The sequence below is a fragment of the Grampus griseus genome (genome assembly GCF_964374135.1).
Source record: "Grampus griseus genome assembly, chromosome: 4".
Lineage (NCBI taxonomy): Eukaryota > Metazoa > Chordata > Mammalia > Artiodactyla > Delphinidae > Grampus > Grampus griseus.
This window is the reverse complement of record NC_138997.1, coordinates 10,400,084-10,427,437: the sequence shown is the minus strand read 5'-3', so window position 1 is coordinate 10,427,437 and position 27,354 is coordinate 10,400,084. Positions and strand designations below refer to the sequence as shown.

General features: G+C 35.8%; 1 protein-coding gene across 1 annotated transcript in view; it reads right to left on the bottom strand.

Moving 5' to 3' along the window:
• Nucleotides 1-490: 490 nt before the first annotated feature.
• Nucleotides 491-27,354, bottom strand: part of CCSER1 (coiled-coil serine rich protein 1) — a gene marked incomplete at both ends in the record, with an annotated part of 1,097,278 nt that continues 1,070,414 nt past the window's right edge. Inside the window, one exon of the mRNA XM_082653728.1 lies at nucleotides 491-976. Coding sequence (XP_082509854.1) covers nucleotides 491-976 — 486 coding nt within the window. The remainder of the gene's footprint in view (nucleotides 977-27,354) is intronic.

Sequence of the window (27,354 nt, the reverse complement as noted above, 5' to 3'; positions counted from 1 at the left end):
ATCTCTAGGTTATATGCAAACAAACTTCATTCTTCAAATAAATACACCACCAAATACAAGACTTTAAAATCCCTCTTTTCTCTCTCTATTAACTATGTAATTTAAAATTCCTTACAATCGCTTTATCTATTCTGCACATCTATTTTCACAGTAACACCATTAAGTGAACAGAGTGCTATTTGATATTATCTTCTGAAACTTCAATGCATATCAGCGACTGATAAAAATAAAAGATAAATAAATTATGGCCTGTATATAAACCAGCAAGATGGTCTCATTTATTATACATATATATAATAAAGTCTCCAAAGCTATTAAACCTAATTCAATTAACATGCTTGAACCCTCATTCTAAAACAAAAAAGTAAAGTTCTTTGTTTATAACTAAAAATAAAAAGTAATAAAAAATACATGAAAATTTAAACATGAGCTATGCACGAGAAACACTAACCGTCTTATCCTACCCAGAGACAGGAATGGGGTGATTTAATTACCCATCCTGCTGGCCTAGAGCCTGCAGCTCAGTTGTGTGTAAATTGTGATGGAGGAAAACATTCTTTCTGCTGTACATGTGTAAAGAGATTGGCCCTCTTGGCGGTTGTCCAAACCTGCCTGTAAAGGTTGAATGCTGTCGGGCCACAGCAGCTTGGTCCTTTGGTTTCTCTGAGAACGTGGAGAGCCCTTCGGTCTTAGCTATTGGTTTCAGAGAGTTCTGCCCTACAGTGGCCCGTAAATTCTGGGTGACCTCTGACGTGAGGGTTTCGTAAGTTCCTCTGGAGTGTTTGATAACTTCCACTAGTTCCTTGTCCTTCAAAAAATTGCTTAAACATAGACTGGAGAGCTGACAGGTCTTGCTTTTGTAGGGGCTTGTCTGGTCCGCTGCTGAGTATCTAAAACGGTCCTCGGTGGGAGTATGCATTGCTTTTCTGTCCCTTGTGCTGAGACTTTGGTTCACAATTCGATTTCGATATGTAGCCTGAGGTAAAGACATGGAAAAGAAAAGATGTCTTTAAAAAATACGTCCATAGCACACACACCAGGGTGTTGCTTTCGCATTTGTGTCCAAAACCATAAGTTTTCAACAAGGCTTAAAAAATATCAATAGAATTATTTTCTCTTTTCCATGAGATTGTATTTACCAGTGCAATTCTACTGTAAAGAGTGGTTAAATGAATAACTAACTCTAAAAGGCATTTATTAAAATACTTTTTTAAAGAGCAGTTTTAAGTTGGCAACAAAATTGAGAGGAAGGTACAGAAATTTCTCATAGACCTGCCTCCACACATTCATAACCTCCCTCATTATCAACATTACTCAACAGAATGGTGTTACTTTTTACCCAGGATGAACCTATGCTGACACATCATAATTACCCAAAGTCCACAGCTTACCTCAGGGTTCACTGTTGGAGTTCTATATTCTATGGGTTTGGACACACTTAATAATGACATTTATCCATTATTATATTGTCATACAGAGTATTTTCCCTACCCTAAAAATCCCCTGTGCTCTGCCTACTCATCTCTCCCCTCCTGTCCCCACCACTGGCAACTACTATCTCCATAGTTTTGCCTTTTCAGAGTGTCACAGAGTTGGACTCATACAGTATGTAGTATTTTCAGGTTGGCCTCTTTCACTTAGTAATATGCATTTCAGGTTTCTTGATGTCTTTTCATGGCTTGATAGCTCATTTCTTTTCAGAGTTGAATTAAAAGGCATTTTGAAATGTGTTTATCTAATTTCCTAAGTTTGAATTCTATAATTTTCTCTGAGAATACATGTTATTTTAATAAGTAATGAACATCTATGTATGAATCTATACATTTTTGTTGGATTTAATATGCTATATTTACTTGAGTGTATGCTCAGAGAGTTTTAGAATGATCAATATCATGACTTGTATCAGCCAAGTGGTGACCTAGAAATTTAAGGAAGTAAAAAAGAAGTCACTCCAATGACCTACAGAGAACAGGGCACTTAAAAGAAATTTCAGCATTTAGACTTTTGGATGCACTTTATTAATCAAAATCAGGTCCATGAGTGTAGGCCCATCTGCTTTCTCACAAGAAGTTTATACTCTAATTACAGGAGCAAGACATAGCTTATTGAATCATGTTGTGGAGGAAGCAAAGATTACAAACTGGCACCAGAATTCCTCTTGAAGAGAGCACTGTCTTGGTTTAGAAAAATACATTGAGATAGAAACTAACTAGTTGGCTTATTGCTCTGGTGGCAAAAAATGAAGGATTTACTGTTGTTACAAAGAAGGAGGAAAAAAGGGAAGAGAAAGAGGTAAGAGAGAGGAGAATAGAGCACATGGCAGTAGGCTAGTACAAAATGTGCTGAAGGGCCAATGAAAATTTCTGTACGTGACATCTAAATGGCATAGTTTTTAAATACCCAACTGTACATTGTTTGTTCCCTAGAAAACCATTTCTCCAAACCTGGTCTCTACTTTGAGCCCTAATTTACTTACCCGGCATCATCACTTTGACTAATTAACATTCCTAATCTGACATAAAACAAAACCAAAAAAGTAAACTTGATTTTGAGTCTGCAACCTATTCTTCCCCAAATACCCTCCTTCTCACTAATGGTACCACTATCAGGCCAACATCTCTAAATCACCTTTGCTTTCTCTTTTTCCTCACATACCTTTAAATCAAGTCCTTGCTGATGTACTGCAAATAGGCAACCTTAAGTCGTCTACTTCTCCTATCTCCAATCTAAACCTCCTGACCCAATTCTCTGGTACATATTAAGCATTTGATAAATATTTGATGAAAAATAGCTTATCTGCTTGAGATAATATATTTATTGAGTGTGTATTATATGCCAAGCATTTTTCTAATGCCCTTATTTATCCCTCACAAGAGTCTCTTGAGGTAGCTTCTATCAGTCCCATTACACAGGCTAGAAAAGAACACAGTGAGTTTGTGCTCTACAGATAGTGTAAGATAGACAGTCTGCTTGATTAACTACTGATTCATTCTGCCTCCCAGTATTCCCATGGGAATATTTCTAAAATGTACAACATTTTCCTAAAATAAAGTACATGCAGAACCATACTGTAACTTAAACTGAGGCTTCAAGATTATCATTACTGAGATGAATATCCCCAATTTTCTGTAAAACTAAGTTCTATTAGGGGATATCTTTAGGGTGTCTTTATACTCAGTGACTTCAGATTGAGATATTTTGCTAACCATGTGTTTTCTTTCTTTAAATTGTCTTAATGTCTGTAGTAAGCTGCCATTCTAGTTTTTAATTTGTGCTTACATATATCAGACCCTCTCCATTCCTTCTAATTTGCCATTTTAACTCTTCCCTTGATTTGCAGTAGAGATAGTAAGGCTCGTTACCTGTTTGTATGAAAGAAGCATTGTATGACTTACAGAAGGTGTTTCAGGGACTTTCTTGGGAGTAAAAGAAATAGGCTAAGTATTTGGACCCACTTAGAAATGTGAGATTTTCTTTTCTTTTCATCTTTGTGACTTTACTTCTATAAGATGCTTACTTAACTGTTGAATCAGTTATTGAAAGATCCTCAAACACTGTGCCTGATATCACATCCAAATGTCAGAAACATGGGTATAAAATACTCTGAGAAAAAAATTCGTTTCAGAACAGAAGAGCCATTGGTAAATTCATCTTGATAATAAACCTTTCTATTCTATTTATATACATGCTGCCTAGGAAAGCTGAGGAGATGAGTGGAAACTTCATTTCCATTACTTTAACATTAGATTTGGGGAAATGTTCATCATTTTCTTTATGCGATCATTTTAACCCTCCTGGGATATATTACATTAAATTGAATATAGTTTTAATAAGACATATTGAAAGGGATCAAATGACTCAATCCCACAGGCAGACTCAGTGTTCTCTGGTATAACATCTGATCCTACAAGGTACATATGCATCTACTATAAAAGGAAACAAAGTGAAATGATCTATTTTTTTAAATGCATATTTAAATCACCCATTCCTGTTTGTTCAGCGTAGTTTGCTTTTAACATCTTAGACTTTTCCTTTTTTTTTTTAGTTCTTTGTGATGTTCATCATTAAGTCTAGGGCTCACAGTGTACATGGGTGACTGCATAGCACATGGGGCTAATGGCATGGATTTGGGGTCAGACAAATAAAGGTTCTTTTGCTGATTTGATAAATATTTATTGACCTCTACTGAGAGCAAGGTGCTATATTATGTGATAGGAAATAGTATTGTTCATAAGAGAACCAGCTCTTGCATTTAGGCAGCTTGAGGTCTAATGAGAGAATCACCCAGAATCAGACAATTTCTAGCTAAGCGACCATGGCAAGTTAATTACTCTTCCCAAATCTCCAATTTCCTCATCTGGGAAACAAAGATTTACATTCATACCTGTATCTACATACAGGATTATATTTAAGACTTAATGAACTGCTGTGTATAAAATGCCTAATATTATACCTGAAGAATAGTTATCTTGATGACAGCAACAATAAGTATAGTAACAAAATAAAGTGAATACACCTAGAAGTTTCTCTGATAGATGCTTGCTTCATCCTTTAGAAGTAAAACCACTTTGAATACTTCTATCTCAACTTAAAAAAGCACGGTAATTTACTCCAGAATACTTGAGTAATTTTACATTTATTTTTATGGTTTGGTTCCCTAGAACAGATTCTGAGACAAATATTTGAGACAATAAACAAAAGTTTACTAGAGTGTATTCTCAAGTCAACACCCATGGGGTAATGAAGAAAGCAGTGTCTGTCAGAGGGAGAAGTTAACCTCTATTCAATTAAACTGTCTATCTCAGATAATCACACAGGGAAATTGGAAGCTGGGATGACTCCTCAGAATTGTCCCCAAGTTAGGCAAGTGGTTGGGAACCTTATACTCTTATATCAACAAGTTATTGGACATTGGCAATATCTGGGAAAGGGGTGTAACCATGAATGAACAGGCTTTTTTTTTTTTTTTTGTAAAGGAACTTACTTGAATGCTATTAGCTGCCAACTTTTTTACCAACTGGGAAAATGAAGGCTTTAGTTGTGAAAATGTGTGTGTGAGTGTATGTGTGTGTGATTGGGGTGCGGGAGGAGAGAACTTGGGAGCACACCACAGCATCCACTACACTCATTATCCTACTTATGTACCTATTAGGGGATAATTTGGCATAATGGAAAGAACACTGAACCTTGGGCCAAAGACTCTAATCTTGTCTGTGCTGCTATCAAACTGTGTGAACTTTGATGAAGAAATTAATTTCTCTGGGCTTCATTTATGAGCCTATTGAAAGAGATGAGAAAAATAGAAGATAAAAATTAGATCTTGAAGAAACTCTAACATTTATTCAATTATCTTCCAGTTCTAAAAGTCTACATTTAAATATGTACTTAATTCTATATAGACAAATATAGGAAAGATCCCTTTGATTCAAAATATAAAAATATATTTTTGCATACATATATATATATACACACACACACACACAAAATTTGTATTTGGTTGCAGTAGTCCAGAGGGAAATAAGTTTTTCATCATGCTGCTAATTGATGTTAATTCCTTCTGAAGCTCTTGACATCACTTCCCCAGAGGGAACTTTCAGTGCATATACCTAGCCACATCTTTCTTAAAGCTGGAATTAAATTTCCACAAACTAATATAATTATGTTAGTTTTTAGACAATTTACTTGTCAGTTATTGTTTTTATTTTTTATAAATTTATTTATTTATTTATTTTTGGCTGTGTTGGGTCTTCGTTTCTGTGCAAGGGCTTTCTCTAGTTGCGGCAAGCGGGAGCCACTCTTCACTGCGGTGTGTGGGCCTTTCACTGTCGCGGCCTCTCGTTGCGGGGCACAGGCTCCAGATGCGCAGGCTCAGTAGTTGTGGCTTGCAGGCTCGAGACGCGCAGGCTCAGTAGTGGTGCCTCACAGGCCTACTTGCTCCACGGCATCTGGGATCTTCCCAGACCAGGGTTCAAACCCGTGTCCCCTGCATTGGCTGGCAGATTCTCAACCACTGTGCCACCAGGGAAGCCCCTCAAACAGTTATTTTATTACCTATCCTTTGGGTTCCTAGTAGAAGATGAATGGATGGCAAATTTAGTGATTAATCAGTCAAAACTGAAGATTATAATAAAATCAGTTCTTTACTTCCCTATAATTATTTTTCCTCTCATTTCTTCACTGGGGTATATAATCTGCATTTCATTGAATTCAGGATGAACGATTTTAAAACACATTATTATTTTACATACCACTATGAAGGAAAAAACAAACAAAACTTATGATGCTAATTAAAAACAGGGCTTCCCTGGTGGCGCAGTCGTTGGGAATCTGCCTGCTAATGCAGGGGACACGGGTTCGAGCCCTGGTCTGGGAGGATCCCACATGCCGCGGAGCAACTAGGCCCGTTCGCCACAACTGCTGAGCCTGCGCGTCTGGAGCCTGTGCTCCACAATAAGAGAGGCCGTGATAGTGAGAGGCCCACGCACCGCGATGAAGAGTGGCCCTCGCTCGCCACAACTAGAGAAAGCCCTTGCACAGAAACGAAGACCCAACATAGCAAAAATAAATAAATTAATAAACTCCTACCCTCAACATCTTCTAAAACAAACAAATAAAAACCACATTCCTTCCTTACCCCATTGACCCATTCATCAGTCACACCAGCCTCTCATTCAAATTTCTTCTGTCTTCACTTCCCTTTCTTAGGTTTGATAGTATTTTTGCATTTGTCTCAATGATACAGCTTCATGTACATGTGAGTATATTCCTTCTTTTGATTTCATAAAGCATTTGGTTTTTAATTTAGAAGAGAGTATGGAATTGAAGGCAATGCAAGTACAAATTTTTTTCATTAATGTCAAAGTTATACTCTTTCTTTCTTTCCATGGCTTTCCATATACAAAATAACATTTGCTATAATACCAAATCATAGTAAAAGCTTTTTGAAAATATTCTTATTGGTAACTCACCACATGTAGTGCTAATACTGCATATAACTCAATCAAAGAAAGGACAATATGAAACTATGATAAAATCCACACAGAGCAATGTAAAAACACTGCAAATGCAACACAGTTGAAAACATTGATTGTAAGATTTATCCTGATTTTAGGGGTTTTATTATATTTAAAAATTGTCTTATAGCTGATGCAAAGAATATATACAGTAATCAGGCCAATGTGCATAGCCCAATTTTCATTAAGGCAGGGTGACATGATAGAATTAATGAGGAGGGGAGCAATGTTTCAGTCACTGCTTAATGAATTTCATATTTTTCTGAACTTTATTTCATGTGTGTGAACTGTACTGGTAATTGCCAAAAATGTTATCAGGCAACAACTTCCTAGTTTCTTATATAGATTAAAAGTTAGCACATGATTGGTTATTTTATTTGATTTTAAGATATATTTTTCTGCAAATGTTCTCCACTTAACCAAAAACAGTATTGTTTTACAATTAGAATTGTTCCTAAAGGAAAAGAAATACTTGAAGCAATTTCCAATAGCTAGTAGAAAAAAAATGGTATTACATTAGAAAAATGGTTAATATTAAATAGTATTTTAACAAATTATAAAGATTACTGAAAATAACATTATAATTTGAATTTAAATAAGAGATGTATATGAAATTATGTTAAAGTGAGCCAGAATTATCAGGAGAAGCTAAGTAGTAACTCTTGGGTAATTCATACTGAGAAGAAACATGCCTCCTGAGTAAGGTTTATGGTTTCTTACTAACGAGCCTCTAGATCAAGTAAGTAGAACGTAAAATGCAGAATACTGTATGTTTTATGTTCAAGAATAGACACTTTGACCCATACTTACTTCCACACCCAAGCCAACTAAAATAGAAGTTTCATAAGGGCAGGGACATTGCCTGTCTTGTTTAACGCTGGATCCACTCCTCCCAATAGTACCTGGCATTTACCAGTAGCTCCTTAATATTTATATAGTCCAGAGAAGAATCTACTACCATGTTTTTTACCCTTACTGATATAGCTTATCTAATATGAAATGTTCTTTCTCTAGACATTTTTATCTCATTGATGAGTTGATTACTTTGATCTATATGGATTGATATACTACCTGGATCTTTTTTTTTTTCACACACACACACACACACACACACACACACACACACACACACACACTGTATTTTATTTTTACAAGAGATAAATAGACTGACACCAAGCATTGTAAATGCATGATCACAACAAAAGCAACAATGATTGCAATTACCAAACACGAAACACACTCATACTATGTTATAATATTGACATTCAGTCCAGTAATCCTCCACTGTAACAGCTCCTTTACTTTGCAGTGAAAATTGATTTGTACATTTTTTGCCTCTGAGTACTTGTGGGATTTTTTTTGTTTTTCAAACAGAAAGTCACAAAAATTATAATCATCCTCATCAGTTCACTCAGTCCCATGTAATTAATTTTTTTTATCTTGATCTTTTGTTAGCACTTTTATGAGTTCATCAGTTTTCCATTAGAGTTCTGAAAATGCTTATTCATTCAGTTCAGCAGTAGAGTCAGTTACCAGAAACCTGTACTTCTCAGTCTTTTCCACGAATTCCTTGAAGATGAAACCCTTTTATAGGAACATATTTGCAAAAGCATCAGAGTACACCGAGGACTGTCTGTAAATGACAAAAGACTTAAAAATGACCACAGTTAAAGATTTGATGAAAGTTCATAATAATGTAATTGACAAGGAAATTTAGTTATTTCTGAGATATACATTTAAAGTAATAACTAGAATTATGACTTATAACATTATACCAGAACATATAAGATTTTTAGAAATTTCATGTAATGTCGGAAACATTTATATTAACATATTTCCATACAAATAACCCAAAGGAAGTTTTGTTTGTTTGTTTGATGACTAATAACACTGCAGTATAAAAAAACAGTTTTATACATATCAGTGTATACATGTCAATCCCAATTGCCCAATTCAGCACACCATCATCCCCACCCCACCGCAGTTTTCCCACTTTGGTGTCCATACATTTGTTCTCTACATCTGTGTCTCAACTTCTGCCCTGCAAACTGGTTCATCTGTACCATTTTTCTAGGTTCCACATACATGCGTTAATATATGATATTTGTTATTCTCTTTCTGACTTACTTCACTCTGTATGACAGACTCTAGGTCCATCCACCTCACTACAAATAACTCAATTTTGTTTCTTTTTATGGCTGAGTAATGTTCCATTGTATATATGTGCCACATCTTCTTTATCCATTCATCCGATGATGGACACGTAGGTTGCTTCCATCTCCTGGCTATTGTAAATAGTGCTGCAGTGAACATTGGGGTGCATGTGTCTTTTTGAATTATGGTTTTCTCTGGGTATATGCCCAGTAGTGGGATTGCTAGATCATATGGTAATTCTATTTTTAGTTTTTAAAGGAATCTCCATACTGCTGTCCATAGTGGCTGTATCAATTTACATTTCCACCAACAGTGCAAAAGGGTTCATTTTCTCCACATCCTCTCAAGCAATTGTTTGTAGATTTTCTGATGATGCCCATTCTAACTGGTGTGAGGTGATACCTCATTGTAGTTTTGATTTGCATTTCTCTAATAATTAGTGATGTTGAGCAGCTTTTCATGTGCTTCTTGGCCATCTGTATGTCTTCTTTGGAGAAATGTCTATTTAGGTCTTCTGCCCATTTTTGGATTGGGTTGTTTGTTTCTTTAACATTGAGCTGCATGATCTGTTTATATATTTGGAGATTAATCCTTGTCCACTGATTCGTTTGCAAATATTTTCTCCCATTCTGAGAGCTGTCTTTTCGTCTTGTTTATGGTTTCCTTTGCTGTGCAAAAGCTTTGATGTTTCATTAGGTCTCATTTGTTTATTTTTGTTTTTATTTCCATTACTCTAGGAGGTGGATCAAAAAAGATCTTGCTGTGATTTATGTCAAAGAGTGTTCTTCCTATGTTTTCCTCTAAGAGTTTTATAGTGTCCAGTCTTACATTTAGGTCTCAAATCCATTTTAAGTTTATTATTGTGTATGGTGTTAGGGAGTGTTCTAATTTCATTCTTTTACATGTAGCTGTCCAGCTTTCCCAGCACCACTAATTGAAGAGACTGTCTTTTCTATGTATATCTTTGCCTCCTTTGTCATAGATTAGTTGACCATAGGTGCGTGGGTTTATCTCTGGGCTATCTTGTTCCATTGATCTATGTTTGTGTTTTTGTGCCAGTATCATATTGTCTTGATGACTATAGCTTTGTAGTATAGTATGAAGTCAGGGAGTCTGATTCCTCAAGTCCGTGTTTTTCCCTCAAGACTGCTTTGGCTAGTCGGAGTCTTTTGTGTCTACGTACAAATTTTAAGATGATTTGTCTAGTTCCATAAAATATGCCATTGGTAATTTGATAGGGATTGCATTGAATCTGTAGATTGCTTTGGGTAGTATAGTCACTTTCACAATATTGATTCTTCCAATCCAAGTACATGGTATATCTCTCCATCTGTTGGTATCATCTTTAATTTCTTTCATCAGTGTCTTACAGTTTTCTGCATACAGGTCTTTTGTCTCCCTAGGTAGGTTTATTCCAAGGTATTTTATTCTTTTTGTTGTAGTGGTAAACTAGAATTGTTCCTAAAGGAAAAGAAATACTTGAAGCAATTTCCAATTGTCCAGGGAGTGTTTCCATAATTACTCTTTCAGATTTTTCATCATTAGTATATAGGAATGCTAGAGATTTCTGTGCATTAATTTTGTATCCTGCAACTTTACCCAGTTCATTGATTAGCTCTAGTAGTTTTCTGGTGGCATTTTTAGGATTCTCTATGTATAGTATCATGTCATCTGCAAACAGTGACAACTTTACTTCTTTTCCAATTTGTATTCCTTTTATTTCTTTTTCTTCTCTGATTACCATGGCTAGGACTTCCAAAACTACGTTGAATAATAGTGGTGAGAGTGGACATCCTTGTCTCTTTCCTGATCTTAGAGGAAATGCTTTCACTTTTTCACCATTGAGAATGATGTTTGCTGTGGGTTTGTCGTATATGGCCTTTATTATGTTGATGTAGCTTCCCTCTATGCCCACTTTCTGGAGAGTTTTTATCATAAATGGGTGTTGAATTTCGTCAAAAGCTTTTTCTGCATCTATTGATATGATCATATGGTTTTTCTTCTTCAGTTTGTTAATGTGGTGTATCACATTGATTGATCTGCGTATATTGAAGAATCCTTGCATCCCTGAGATAAATCCCACTTGAACATGGTGTATGATCCTTTTAATGTGTTGTTGGATTCTGTTTGCTAGTATTTTGTTGAGGATTTTTGCATCTATATTCATCAGTGATATTGGCCTGTAGTTTTCTTTTTTTTGTAGTATCTTTGTCTCGTTTTGGTATCAGGGTGATGATGGGCTCATAGAATGAGTTTGGGAGTGCTCCTTCCTCTGCAATTTTTTGGAAGAGTTTGAGAAGGATGGGTGTTAGCTCTTCTCTAAATGTTTGATAGAATTCACCTGTGAAGCCATCTGGTCCTGGACTTTTGTTTGTGGGAAGATTTTTAATCACAGTTTCAGTTTCATTACTTGTGGTTGGTCTGTTCATATTTTCTGTTTCTTCTGGTTCAGTCTTGGAAGGTTATACCTTTCTAAGAATTTGTCCATTTCTTCCAGGTTGTCCATTTTATTTGCCTAGAGTTGCTTGTAGTAGTCTCTTAGGATGCTCTGTATTTTTTCGGTGTCTGTTGTAACTTCTTTTTCATTTCTAATGTTATTGATTTGAGTCCGCTCCCTCTTTTTCTTGATGAGTCTGGCTAATGGTTTATCAGTTTTGTTTATCTTCTCAAAGAACGAGCCTTTAGATTTGTTCATCTTTGCTATAGTTTTCTTTCCATTTCATTTATTTCTGCTCTGGTCTTTATGATTTATTTCCTTCTATTAACTTTGGGTTTTGTTTGTTCTTCTTTCTCTAGTTCCTTTAGGTGTAAGGCTAGATTGTTTTCTTGAGATTTTTCTTGTTTCTTGAGGTAGGATTGTATAGCTATAAACTTCCCTCTTAGAACTGCTTTTGCTGCATCCCATAGGTTTTGGATCGTCGTGTTTTCATTGTCATATGTCTCCAGGTATTTTTTGATTTCCTCTTTGATTTCTTCAGTGATCTCTTGGTTATTTAGTAACATACTGTTTAGCCTCCATGTATTTGTGTTTTTTTATGCTTTTTTCCCTGTAATTCAATTCTAGTCTCATAGTGTTGTGGTAAGAAAAGATGCTTGATATGATTTCAATTTTCTTAAATTTACTAAGGCTTGATTTGTGACCCAAGATGTGATCTATCCTGGAGAATGTTCTGTGCGCACTTGAGAAGAAATTGTAATCTGTTTTTGGATGGAATGTCCTATGAATATCAATTAAATCTATCTGGTCTATTGTGTCATTTAAAGCTTGTGTTTCCTTATTAATTTTCTGTCTGGATGATCTGTCCATTGGTGTAAGTGAGGTGTTAAAAGTCCCCCACTATTACTGTGTTACTGTCAATTACCTCTTTTATAGCTGTTAGCAGTTGCCTTATGTATTGAGGTGCTCCTATGTTGGGTGCATATATATTTATAATTGTTATATCTTCTTCTTGGCTTGATCCCTTGATCATTATGTAGTGTCCTTCATTGTCTCTTGTAACATTCCTTATTTTCAAGTGTATTTTGTCTGATATGAGTATTGCTACTCCAGCTTTCTTTTGATTTCCATTTGCATGGAATATCTTTTTCCATCCCCTCACTTTCAGTCTGTATGTGTCCCTAGGTCTGAAGTGGGTCTCTTGTAGACAGCATATATATATGGGTCTTGTTTTTGTATCCATTCAGCAAGCCTGTGTTTTATGGTTGGAGCATTTAGTCCATTCACGTTTAAGGTAATTATCGATATGTATGTTCCTATGACCATTTTCTTAATTGTTTTGTGTTTGTTTTTGTAGGTCCTTTTCTTGTCTTGTGTTTCCCACGTACAGAAGTTCCTTTAGCATTTGTTGTAGAGCTGGTTTGGTGGTGCTGAATTCTCTTAGCTTTTCCTTGTCTGTAAAGCTTTTGATATATCTGTGAAATCTGAATGAGATCCTTGCCGGGTACATTAATCTTGGTTGTACGTTCTTTCCTTTCATCACTTTAAGTATATCTTGCCACTCCCTTCTGGGTTGTAGAGTTTCTGCTGAGAAATCAGCTGTTAACCTTATGGGAGTTCCCCTGTATATTATTTTTTGTTTTTCCCTTGCTGCTTTCAATAATTTTTCTTTGTCTTTAATTTTTGCAAATTTGATTACTATGTGTCTTGGCATGTTTCTCCTTGAGTTTATCCTGTATGGGACTGTCTGCGCTTCCTGGACTTGGGTGGCTATTTCCTTTCCCATGTTAGGGAAGTTTTTGACTATCATCTCTTCAAATATTTTCTCGGGTCCTTTCTCTCTCTCTGTTCTCCTTCTGGGACCCCTATAATGCAAATGTTGTTGCGTTTAATGTTGTCCCAGAGGTCTCTTAGGCTGTCTTCATTTCTTTTCATTCTTTTTATTCTGTTCTGCAGCAGTGAATTCCACCATTCTGTCTTCCAAGTCACTTATCGGTTTTTCTGCCTCAGTTATTCTGCTATGGATTCCTTCTAGTCTAGTTTCCATTTCAGTTATTGTATTGTTCATCTCTGTTTTGTTGTTCTTTAATTCTTCTAGGTGTTTGTTAAATATTTCTTGCATCTTCTCGATCTTTGCCTCCATTCTTTTTCCAACGTCCTGGATCATCTTCACTATCATTATTCTGAGTTCTTTTTCTGGAAGGTTGCCTATCTCCACCTCATTTAGTTGGTTTTCTGGGGGGTTATTTTGTTCCTTCATCTGGTACATAGCCCTCTGCCTTTTCATCTTGTCTATCTTTCTGTGAATGTGGTTTTTGTTCCACAGGCTGCAGGATTGTAGTTCTTCCTTCTGCTGTCTGCCCTCTGGTGGATGAGGCTATCTAAGAGGCTTGTGCAAGTTTCCCAATGGGAGGGACTGGCGGTGGGTAGAGCTGGCTGTTGCTCTGGTGGGCAGAGCTCAGTAAAACTTTAATCTGCTTGTCTGATGATGGGTGGGCCTGGGTTCCCTCCCTGTTGGTTGTTTGGCCTGAGGCAACCCAACACTGGAGCCTACCTGGGCTGTTTGCTGGGGCTAATGACTCTGGGAGGGCTCTGCCAAGGAGTACTTCCCAGAACTTATGCTGCCAGTGTCCTTGTCCCCATGGTGAGCCACAGCCACCCTCCCCCCCGCCTCTGCGGAAGACCCTCCAACAGTAGCAGGTAGGTGTGGTTCAGTCTCCCCTAGGGTCACTGCTCCTTCCCCTAGGTCCCAATGCACACACTACTTTCTGTGTGCCCTCTAAGAGTGGAGTCTCTGTTTCCCCCAGTCCTGTCAAAGTCCTGCAATCAATTCCCACTAGGCTTCAAAGTGTGATTCTCTAGGAATTCCTCCTCCCGTTTCCAGAACCCCAGGTTGGGAAGCCTGAGGGGCTCAGAACCTTCACTCCAGTGCGTGGACTTCTGTGGTATAAGTGTTCTCCAGTCTGTGAGTCACCCACCCACTGGTTATGGGATTTGATCTTACTGTGATTGTGCTCCTCCTACCATCTCATTGTGGCTTTTCCTTTGTCTTTGGATGTGGGGTATATTTTTTGGTGAGTTCCAGTGTCTTCCTGTCGATGATTGTCCAGCAGCTAGTTGTGATTCTGGTGTTCTCGCAAGAGGGAGTGAGAGCACGTCCTTCTACTCCGCCATCTTGGTTCCCCTCCCTACCTGGATCTTAAACTACCAAGCACTGGACATGTATATTTTGCTTTCATTGTTGAAAGCAGTGGGGAATGTCAACTTTTCAGGGATATTTTTGAGGCTTCAACTCCCCTTTAGTTATCCTTCCCTAATAAAAAGCAAGACATATATGTAACTATAAAATATACCTGGAGGAAATAACAAACCTTTCATAGCCACCAAAGCAATATGACATTATATCTAAAGCATTAGCTATCAAAGCAACTGAAAAAAAGCTCTTTCAGTACATTATGTCAATACTGTAGAAAATGAATTAAAAGGGAGTTATTGTAGAGCAGCACTTCTTAATCTCTCTTTTCCCCGTATGTCAACATGACATATAGAGACACTTCTTTGGCCAAAACAAGGGTTATGAAAATACTCCCATTAAAATATCTGTAACTCAACTCTTTTATCTTCCATTTATGCAAACATTTTGGATTCAGAAATACAAAGAGAATTATCAGTATCTTCTCTAATTTATAAAAAGAATAAATTTTGGTGCTCTAGTAGTAGTAACATATTACTTAAAATATAGACATAAGAAATGACTGACACCCATTTGACCTTGTAACCTGCACATTAATTGAATAGGTCAATTCATTAGTGTAGAAAATAAATGAAGAAGGCGGAAGTTGAGGCAGTAGAATAAATCACAGAAGAAAGTCTATAGTAATATATTAATTTAATTATTAAAATACATCAATACATAAATCTACAGGCAGAATAACAGAAACTTAATACAGTGATATCAAGAAGCCATCTCTATGTACTTAAAATACTATTTAAAATACTTAAAATAGTATGTAAAATACTATTACATATATGAAAAGTGCTTTGAATAAAGGCATGTACAATATTATTGCTCACTGAGTCAAATACTAAAATCTGTAAATGTCTTAAATGTAATTATTTCCATTTTCATTACTATAAGTGTACAGAATAATTGCATTAAATTGGTTGTCACTTAATGCCAGTATAACATAGATTGTATCGCTTCTAAAGTTTGGCCTATAAATCCTTTTTTACCCCAAATTTGCTTCTAAAATACAAACTGGAATACTTTTTCAACACCTTTAATGGTGTATATTGAGTTTCCCCATTGTGTCTTCAATCTAACCTTGATCTTCACTATTATTTTCTATCTAGTTAGCCCTGGAAACTGACATAAAGATTTCTTTAATATTCTTTCTCTAATGATATTTATAAATTCTCTTAAATAAATGATAAATTAGCATTGTGACACATTTTAGAAAAGAATTAAAAGGAACTATTCTGGACATAGTCCCCTTCCCGTTGAAGCACATGCCTTAAAGGAACTTCTCTTTTCCTACTTTCAGAAGATGGGTTCTATAGTGTTCCAGACAAATGCTGTGCTACTATCTATGGATTCTACTGTTGAAGGAGACATAAAAATCATTCTTTTTTGGTAAAACTCCATCACACTAGTTTTTAATTTACTTTTAATGAAGTCCCTGAGTTGACTTAACCCTGAGCCTATTGGAAAATGGAGTTGTATGTAGTGATTTAAAATTAAGCTAAGGAAAAGACAATAGTAGGATTTAGATCCTTGAGAAAGCTTTATTTGTCCTTATAAAATTCTAAGTAAGCCTTGAATCTTGGACAAAATACAACAAAATGGATGTACAAAACCAAAAATGCCATAAGGTGGTGGTAAGTGCTTTCAAGAGCTAGTTGTCTGTCTGATGCCTGACAGTGAGAAGATCTCGGGTGGGAAAGAATTCTTAAATATACTAAACTCAAGAGAGCATATATTGTATAATTTTAGATTTAGAAAAAATGACCAGAAAGCAGATAAGTCACTTTATCTCAGATTTTATTTATAATAATAGCTAAGATTTAGTGACTTTACAATGCACCAAGATATGTGCAATGTTTCATGTATTAATAACTTTCAATCCCTATTATTTTATTATACCCATTTATGATGAAGAAACTGAAACCTTTACCCTTAAGTGCTTGCCAGGATTCCAGGATTTAGTGGATAGCATAATGTGAATTGGAGCTCAAGCTCTAAGCCAAGGGTTTCTCAATCTCAGCACTATTTACATTTGGGATTATATAATTTTTTTGCTGTAGAGGGCTGCCCAGTGAATTGCAGGATGCTTATGAGCATCCTTTGCCTCTACTTATAGATGCCAGTAGCACCTGCACCCAGTTGTTACAAACAAAAATGTCTTCAGACATTTCCAAATGTCTCCGGGAGGGCAAAATTGTGCCCAGTTGAGAATTACTGGCCTAAGCCATAATGCTTCCCTAAATCAAACAAATAAAAGTGACTAATGCAGGATCTCTAAAAAAAAAAAAAAAAAAAAAAAGCCATTTACATAAACTGCTATCCTTTTTAAAAAAATCATTTACAGCCACTAGGAGAGTGAAATTAAGCTTTTATAATTTTTATTTTATTTTGCAAACACATAAAATCCTTATTATATGCCAGACACTCTTCTAGACCCTTACAATTATTATTATTTTTTAAAATATTAGCTCATTTACTAACCCAATGCAATTTACTAATAAACATTGAAAGCATTTATAAACATAAATCTTGCCCAAAAACAGCAATAAAAAACACATACAGTATAGCACATAAAATCCAAAGATTTCTTGTCTTAAAAAATAACTTCTTCTCCACATGGAGGAATGTTAATGGAGTGTCATGAACTACTTAAAAAGCAAATGCCCCTTTTGATTTTTCACTACATAATATATTGGTGTGAAGTAAACCAGGAGACCTGAAATGTGCCTCTTTGTCAATAAACTCAAACGATATTTATTAAAAACAACCGTCCTTTTCCTGTCATCACTGAGGAATAGGATTTCTAAAGCAGTTATAAATACAGGACATTTCTCTACAGAAGGGTTGGCATGTTGCTGCATCTGTTTGCATCCTTAGATGTGCAATCTGTTTTCAGTGATAAAGAAGAGTTTTTTTTAAAGGCCTAGAAACATTCTACCACAGAGAGATTGTACAGAGAAGTAGTTACTGCTTTGCAAGCAGGAAGCCTTGTAATAAGTTCAAGTAATAACCAAAAAGAAACATTCAAAGGTCCTGGCAGACAAGACCTCTATTTTTCAAATAGCATAAATTACCAAGAGGAAGTTGTCTGGAATTAAATTACTTCTTCTGGCTCAACCTCACTCCTAAATTCTTTAGGGGATACTAAATCCTCCTGGTGGGCATTTAGGATTCAACCGGGGTTAGAAGACATGTACAAGATAAGCAAGGTGAATGTTAGTAAGGTCAGCTAAAGGCTGAGTTCCCAAGAGAGGAAGGCCAAGGCATCTACCTCTCATGAGAAAAGTGAAAGCATGCAACTGTTTTCCCACAAGCCAGTAGGACTGTTCTGTTTATAACTAGAGTAAATGAACTCTAGAAAGAACAAAATTCTGAGGAACAATAATGAGTTGTCTTTAGAATACGTGTGTGTGTGCTGTAACCCACTCAGTGTGAACGATTCTTTTCAGTAGAAAGTTTATTTAAATGAGAGTTTCAGACAATCACTGCTTATACTCACTATTTCAATTTAGAAGAAACCTAAGAAAGTATAATTCTGCACAACTGATATTCCAAAAAAGTGTGATTTCTTAATAAAAAGAATAAGTGAGTGTTTAAGCTAATTTTATATGTCTAAGCGAAAGGAGTAGGGAATAGTTTTTATGTGTTTGCATAGGAATGCAAAATAATGGGCAATTACTGTGGTTTAACTAAAACAACATGAAAAATGCATCTCTTGTCTAGACAGGCACATGCCCAATATCTAGCATGTATTAGATGGTACGGTGTTTCTTTTATTTAAAACTTCATTGAAGTATAGTCGATTTACAATGTTGTGTTAATTTCTGCTGTACAGCAAAGTGATTGTTTTATATATATATATATATATATATATATATAATTCTTTTTCATATTCTTTTCCACTATGGTTTATCACAGGATATTGAATATAGTTTCCTGTGCTATACATTAGAACCCTGTTGATTAAATCCATTCTATATATAATAGTTTGCATCTGCTAATCCCAAACTCCCAATCCTTCCCAACCCCATCTCCCTCCCCCTGGGCAACCACAAGTCTGTTCTCTATATCCGTGAATCTGTTTCTGTTCTGTAGATATGTTCATTTGTGTCGTATTTTATATTCCACACATAAGTGGTATCATATGGTATTTGTCTTTCTGACTTGAGTATTATGAAAATCTCTAAGTCCATCCATGTTTCTGCAAATGGCATTATTTCATTCCTTTTTATGGCTGAGTAGTATTCCATTGTGTATATATACCACATCTTTTTTATCCATTCATCTGTCGATGGACATTTAGGTTGTTTCCGTGTCTTGGCTATTGTAAATAGTGCTGCTATGAACATAGGGGTGCAAGTATCTTTTCGAATTAGAGTTTTGTCTGGGTATATGTCCAGGAGTGGGATGGATGGATCATATGGCAACTCTATTTTTAGTTTTTTAAGGAACCTCCATACTGTTCTCCATAGTGGCTGCAGTAATTTACATTCCCACCAACAATGTAGGAGGGTTCCCTTTTCTCCACACCCTCTCTAGCATTTGTTATCTGTAGACTTTTTAATGATGGCCGTTCTGACCAATGTAAGGTGGTACTTCATTGTACTTTTGATTTGCAATTCTCTAACAATTAGTGATGATGAGCATCTTTTCATGTGCCTATTGGCTATCTGCATGTCTTCTTTGGAGAAATGTCTCTGTTTAGGTCTTCATATAGTACAATGCTTCTTGAATGAAAGTAGTATTAAAAAAATCACAAAAATATTTTTATTCATGTAATGTCTTCTGTAGACAATTGCTGTAGATTTACATGATGGAAATATTGCTTGTATACAATAAATGAACATATATATATGTGTATTGTATATAATACAATACACATATATAATATAGATTCTTGTATTAGTTATAATCTATATATAACTAATATATAGATTCTTATATTAATATATAATTAAGAATCTTGCCTATTGTTTCTCATTTTCTAGTACTTATCATACATATGTATATGTAATATCATATTGATTAAATAATGTGAGTCCTAAACTCCTTGCTTAAATGATTCTGTCTTATGAGAAATTTTATCCCATAAGTTCTGTTGGGAGACTACTAAATGTAAGACATTATTACCTAAACTACAAGATAACTTGAGAAAGAAGTAAAATAAAAATACAGCAATTTTATATTGCTCATTTGTTGTTTTATATCAGTAAGGCAAGTTAGTTTTAGGAATAAGTCTGACTCACTGAATAAAGGCAATACATAATTAAATATATAGTATAATTTGGGGGATACTACAAACAACAAATACAATTATAGCATCTCATCTGTCATATACTTTAAATGTTAGATTGCTTTTACATAAAATATCCTAATTTATCCTGTAAATGTACATTAAAACTGGTTTCAAATGCCTTATTCCCATTTTACTCCCATTTTACAGATGGAAAACTGAGGCTCTTAGTAATAACTGGCTTACTCAAGAGGACTCAGGTACTAATATAAGGTCTTTGAATTCCAAGTCATATATTCTATAATGTCTCTTTATCTGTCAAAAAATTAAAGAAGTACCCTTCCCTAATTGTTTCGTTGATACTAAAATCTGTGTGCCAATTTCTCTAGGTTTATTAAATGTTCTCCACTTATTAATTCTGAATTTCATTCATTATATAAAATATACTCAAACTTCACGTAGAAATTGTTTCCAGATAACTTGAAGTATAACATTGTAAGTTATTAGTCATTTAAACCTTTGTATGAATTAGGTTATCAGATTATTCCTGAAGAAAAGGGTTTGAAATAATTGGAAATGGAGGTATCCAGAAGGTGTGGATACTATGTAAGTAGATAAGAATGATGTTGAAAAAAGGGAGACAGGATGTAGACAAATAGCATACCTCACTCCTACTGCCTTCTCTGGCTGCAACCAGAATAAGCATCAAGGTAGTTAGAGTGAAAGAACTATCGGCCCAAGGATGCCAACTCACTTGAAATGTCTCCCTGGATTCACTGGTTCATTTTTCATGATATTCTTTCATTATTTGAATTTAAATAGTTTAGTTATACCCAGATTAAAAATTATATATTCAAGATGCACTTAAAATGTGATTTTTAGGTTACTGGCCATTTTGTATTAGCTTTGGCTATATTTTCCTTCAGAAACATGCAAAATTTAAGGTAGATCAAACATCACTTAAGAAAATTCAGGGGGCATGTATGGGATAGTAATATGATAAATAACAAAATTTGCCTTTTATGCTTGATGCTTTGGTGACATACTACTATTTAAAAGTCCTTCAAAGAATTTACAACATCAAAATAATATTACAAGCATGTATGGAAATACAAAGCATGCAGAGTGGTTTTGGATTTTTGATGAAATAATATTCATTTTCATATACCATATGATTTTCTAAAATGCTTTCATATAGTATAAATAAAGGGTGAGACACAGCAGGAAATTAATTCTGGTATGGAAAGTTATGGTCAGGATATCATTACCTACAAGTTAGATAGAATTTTTAAAAGAAGCATGGAATTTCAAAAATACATTCTTTCACTGTGTAAAGAATTGAGCCTTGGAGATAAGAGGTTTGTTTAATAATAGCAATTTTTCAAATAACCAACCTTTATTTTCTTACTTAAGATGAGTTTATGGGTTTTAGAAACACTTACTATCGAGTGCAAGAAGAAAGTCTGTTATTTTTTTTCTCTTTGAAAAGCTGCTTTATCAAAGCAAATAATTTTCCTTATGAACTCAGAGTAGCCTCAAAAAGTCTGCTAACAAAGAGAAAACAGATGGGACACCAGCTTTAAAGTCAGTCATCCTTAAAAGGATATAAAATTGATTTTTAAATAGAAAAAAAATCAACAAAGCACAAACTATAATGTGAGATGGAACATACAAATTGCTATGATCTAAAAAATATTGTCAACTATTTTCATTTTATTAATGTCATTTTTGTGATTTTATTAATTTCAAATATCATAACCTGTTCACCATTGAAAATATGAATATTTTCATTTTGATTTAATAATAACAGTTCAAGAAGCAGTAGAGACTGTAAAGTTAATGTGGTTTAATCCCTTGATTTTTCTAAAGAAACAGTGGCTAGGGTTGATAAGTGACTCACCCAAGATTATAAAAATTGTTAGTGGCAGTCAACAACCAATTCCAGATTTCCCAAAGCATTGTTCAATATTTCCATGCAGAGCCCATCAAATTTCATTTTAATGCATAGATACAAGATATGCATTTGATGTAAGAAAAACAAGGTCAAAAGGATTCATATTCAAATATTATATGTTTCAGCCATTATGCTATATTTCAACCACACTCATGAACTGTGGATATGTAGATAGAGATATATCTGTTAAGTTTGTGGGATAAAAAAGATGGATAAATAGAAAAAATCTTAGAGTAGTACAAGGAAAGGTATTTTGTGCTGAAATAGGGGAAATGAAGGTCAAGGGGTAACCATGTGATAATAGAGATTGCATATGTATACAGTGACCTTTGTAAACTGTGTTCTGTTACAATAAGTTTTGGTTAAAAGAGGAGACATAGTAACCGGATGTTGGCTTAGGGTGGATCTATCTTCATTCCTCAGCTTATAGTCATCTAGAGGTAGAAAGAATAACTCTTTCCTGGCTACAGAGGTGAGCCTACCTGGGCTGTTTGCTGGGGCTAATGACAGACTCTGGGAGGGCTCACACCAAGGAGTACTTCCCAGAACTTCTGCTGCCAGTGTCCTTGTCCCCAAGGTGAGCCACAGCCATCACCCCCCCCTCTACAGGATACCCTCCAATACTAGCAGGTAGGCCTGGTCCATTCTCCTCTGGGGTCACTGCTCCTTCCCCTGGGTCCCGGTGCGCACACTACTTCGGGTGTGCCCTCTTAAGAGTGGAGTCTCTGTTTCCCCCAGTCCTGTCAAAGTCCTGCAATCAAATCCCGCTAGCCTCCAAAGTCTGATTTTCTGGTAATTCCTCCTCCCGTTACCAGACCCCCAGGTTGGGAAGCCTGACATGGGGCTCAGAACCTTCACTCCAGTGGGTGGACTTCTGTGGTATAAGTGTTCTCCAGTTTGTGAGTCGCCCACCCAGCAGTTATGGGATTTGATTTTACTGCGATTGCACCCCTCCTACTGTCTCGTTGCGGCTTCTCCTTTGTCTTTGGATGTGAGGTATCTTTTTTGGTGAGTTCCAGTGTCTTCCTGTTGATGACTCTTCAGCAGTTAGTTGTGATTCTGGTGCTCTCACATGAGGGAGTGAACACACATCCTTCTACTCCACCATCTTGTACCAATCTCCCTCTCCTCACTTCTCACCACCACCATCCCTCTAGTTCAAGACACCGTTACCTCCTTCTAGGGTTATGGCATCCATTTTTCCATACCTCCACACACATACTAGAGAAAGTTATAGTAATCTTTTTTTAAAAATGCAAATCTAATCATGCCACTAGCTTCCTTATTTTCCTTAAATAACCTCCTACTGAATTTCAAGAATATATAAATTTTGTAATGATCTACATGACCCTGAATTATCTAGCCCTACCTACCTCCCTAATTTCTTCCTGGGACAATTTTTCCCCTCAATTTTTGTGTTTCTAGTGACACTAGTCACCTTTGAGTTTCTTAATGGTGAAAATCTGTCTCCTTCCTTAGGTCCTTCAGGTCCTTCATTTTTTATCATCTGCCTGGAAGGTTTTGTCCATTTTTTTTTTAATTTTATTTTTCTATAAGAATTTTTAAAATTGAAATATAGTTGATTTACAATGTTTCAGGTGTACAGCAAAGTGATTCACTTATACATATATATATATATATATACATATATACATTTTTCATATTCTTTTCCATTATAGGCTATTATAAGATATTGAATATAGTTCTCTGTGCTACAAACAGTAGGCCCTTGTTTGTTATCTATTTTATATATAGTGTGTATCTGTTAATCCGAAATTCTGAAGTTTTGCCCTTGATTTATTCCTGAGAGATGTAGCTCAGTCCCTGGACAATTCTTTTTTTTTCCCCCTGGACAATTCTTAAGAACATCTCACATCCCACAATTTCAAATAAGTTATAGTATTTTCATAATCTCAACATAAACATATACTGTAACAGTTTTAATTGAATTTTTATTTTATATTGGGGTATAACTGGTTTACAATGTTGTGTTAGTTTCAGGTGTACAGCAAAGTGATTCATATATACATATATACATATATATATATACATATATCCATTATTTTTTCAGATTCTTTTCCATATATATATATATACATATACATATATCCATTATTTTTTCAGATTCTTTTCCATTATAGGTTATTACAGAATATTAAGTAGAGTTCCCTGTGCTATACACTAGGTCATTGATGATTATCTGTTTTATATATAGTAGTGTGTATATGTTAATCCCAAACTAATTTATGTTAGGTATATGTTAATTTATCCCTCCTAATTTATCCCTTCCCCCCACAGCTTTCCCCTTTGTTAACCATAAGTTTGTTTTCTAAGTCTGTGAGTCTGTTTCTGTTTTGTACATAAGTTTTTTTGTGTCATCTTTAGGTTCCACATGTTAGTGATATCATATGATATTTGTCTTTGTCTGACTTACTTCACTTAGTATGATAATGTCTAGGTCCATCCATGTTGCTGCAAAGGCAATATTTCATTCATTTTTATGGCTGAGTAATATTCCACTGTGTATATATACCACTTCATCTTTATCCATTCCTCTGTCAAAAGACATCTAGGTTGCTTCCGTGTCTTGGCTATTGTAAATAGTGCTGCAGTTAACATTCGGGCATGTGTATCTTTTCAAATTAGTTTTCTCCAGATATATGCCCAGGAGTGAGATTGCTGGATCATATGGTAGCTCTATTTTTAGTTTCTTAAGAAACCTCCATACTGTTCTCCATAGTGGTTGTATCAGTTTACATTTCCACCAACAGTGAAGGAGGGTTCCCTTTTCTCCACACCCTCTGCAGCATTTATTGTTTGTAGACTTTGATGATGGCCATTCTGACCAGTGTGAGGTGATATCTCATTGTAGTTTCGATTTGCATTTCTCTAATAATGAGCAATGTTGAGCATCTTTTCATGTGCCTTTTGACCATCTGTGTGTCTCCTTTGGAGAAATGTCTATTTAGATCTTCTGCCCATTTGTTTGATTGGGTTGTTTGTTTTTTTTGATATTGAGCTGCATGAGATATTTGTATATTTCAGAGATTAATCCCGTATTGGTTGCTTCGTTTGCAAATGTTTTCTCCCATTCTGTGGGTTGTCTCTTCATTTTGTTTATGGTTTCCTTTGCTGTGGAAAAGCTTTTAAGTTCAATTAGGTGCCATTCATTTTTGTTTTGACTTTCATTGTTCTGGGAGACATATCCAAAAAGATACTGCTGCACTGTATGTCAGAGAGTGTTCTGCCTATGTTTACCTCTAAGAGTTTCATACTATCTGGTCTTACATTTAAGTCTTTAATTATTTGGGGTTTATGTTTGTGTATGGTGTTAGAGAATGTTCTAGTTTCATTCTTTTATATGTAGCTGTTCAGTTTTCCCAGCATCATTTATTGAAGAGACTGTCTTTTCTCCATTGTATATTTGCCTCCTTTGTCATAGATTAATTGACCCTAGGTGCATGGATTTATTTCTGGGCTTTCTATTCTGTTCCATTGATGTATAAGTCTGTCTTTGTGCCAGTACCATACTGTTTTGATTACTGTAACTTTATTGTGTAGTATAGTATAGTATAGTGTAGTATACTGTAGTTTTGTAGTATAGTGTGTAGTATAGTGTGATTCCTCCAGCTCCGTTTCTCTTTCCCAGGATTGCTTTGGCTATTTGCGGTCTGTTGTGTTTCCATACAAATTGTAAAATATTTTGTTCTAGTTCTGTGAAAAATGTCATTGGTAATTTGATAGGGATTGCATTGAATCTGTAGATTTCCTTGGGTAATATAGTCATTTTGACAATATTGATGCTTCCAATCCAAGAACATTGTATATCTCCTCATTTGTTTGTCACCTTTTATTTCTTTCATCAGGATCTTATAGTTTTTGGAGTACAGCTATTTTGCCTCCTTAGGTAGGTTTATTCCTAGGTATTTTATTATTTTTGATGTGATGATAAATGGGATTGTTTACTTGACTTCTTTTTCTGATCTCTCATTGTTATAGATATGCAACAGATTTCTGTGTATTAATTTTGTATCATGCAACCCTACCAAATTCATGATGATCTCCAGTAGTTTTCTGGTAGCATCTTTATGGTTTTCTATGTAGTATCATGTCACCTGCACACAGTGACAGTTCCAATTTGCATTCCTTTTATTTCTTTTTCTTCTCTGATTGCCATGGCTAGGACTTCCAAAATTATGTTGAATAATAGTGGTGAGAGTGGACATCTTTGTCTTGTTTCTGATCTTAGAGGAATTGCTTTCAGTTTTTCAACATTGAGAATTATGTTGCTGTGGTTTTTTCATATATGGCCTTTATTATGTTGAGGTAGGTTCCCTCTATGCCCACTTTCTAGAGTTTTTTTTTTTATCATAAATGGCTGCTGAATTTTGTCAAAAGATTTTTCTGCATCTATTGAGATGATAATATGGTTTTTATTCTTCAATTTGTTGATGTGGTGTATCACACTGATTGATTTGTGGATACTGAAAAATCCTCACATCCCTGGGATAAATCCCACTTGATCATAGTGTATAATCCTCTTAATGTGTTGTTGGATTCGGTTTGCTAGTATTTTGTTGAGAATTTTTGCGTCTTTTCTTCATTTAGTTGATCTTGTAGGCTTTTAGCTTGCCTCTTCCTCTGCAACATATCTGCCTTCTCCTTTTGTCAAACTTACTGTGTTTGTGGTCTCCTTTCTGCAGGCTATAGGATCGTAGTTCCTCTTGCTTCTGGTGTCTGCCCCCTAGCGGGTGAGGTTGGTCCAGAGGCTTGTCCTGTTATCCCCTTGATAGAAGGTTTGATTGGTGTTGTGGTGACCAGAGCCTGCCCTGGATATTGAGCAGGGCCTCCCCTTTGCTCTGTGGTTGTCACTGACCTGTCAGGGGTGGGTTCTGCTCCTTAGTTGTTGGAGTAGAGGCCCCCAGATGTTTCTTAGCTGTGTTTCTGATCTGTGGTGCGAAGTAGGTGCGATTGGAGCACTCCCACTGGGAGAGAAGCCACTGAGTATTCCTCCTCTGGAGCTGTTCACCTGTAAATGTGCTTTGTTGTGTTATCTATAAATGCATTGCATGGGCTGACAAAGTATACTGTTGTTGGCACTGCTCTCAGTCTCACCTTAACTGTGGGTATGCTGGCAAGTGGCCCTGGTGATTCTCAGGCATTGTTTTCACCAGACCACCAGCACAGATCCACTGAGGTCAGGTCCCAGGACTGCAGTAGTCATGCACCAGGACACGCTGTGGGAGGTATGGAGGCAGCTCAGACTCTGGCCTGGCCCAACCCCCGTGTGTACGTGTCCACAAAGCCCACAGCTGCTAA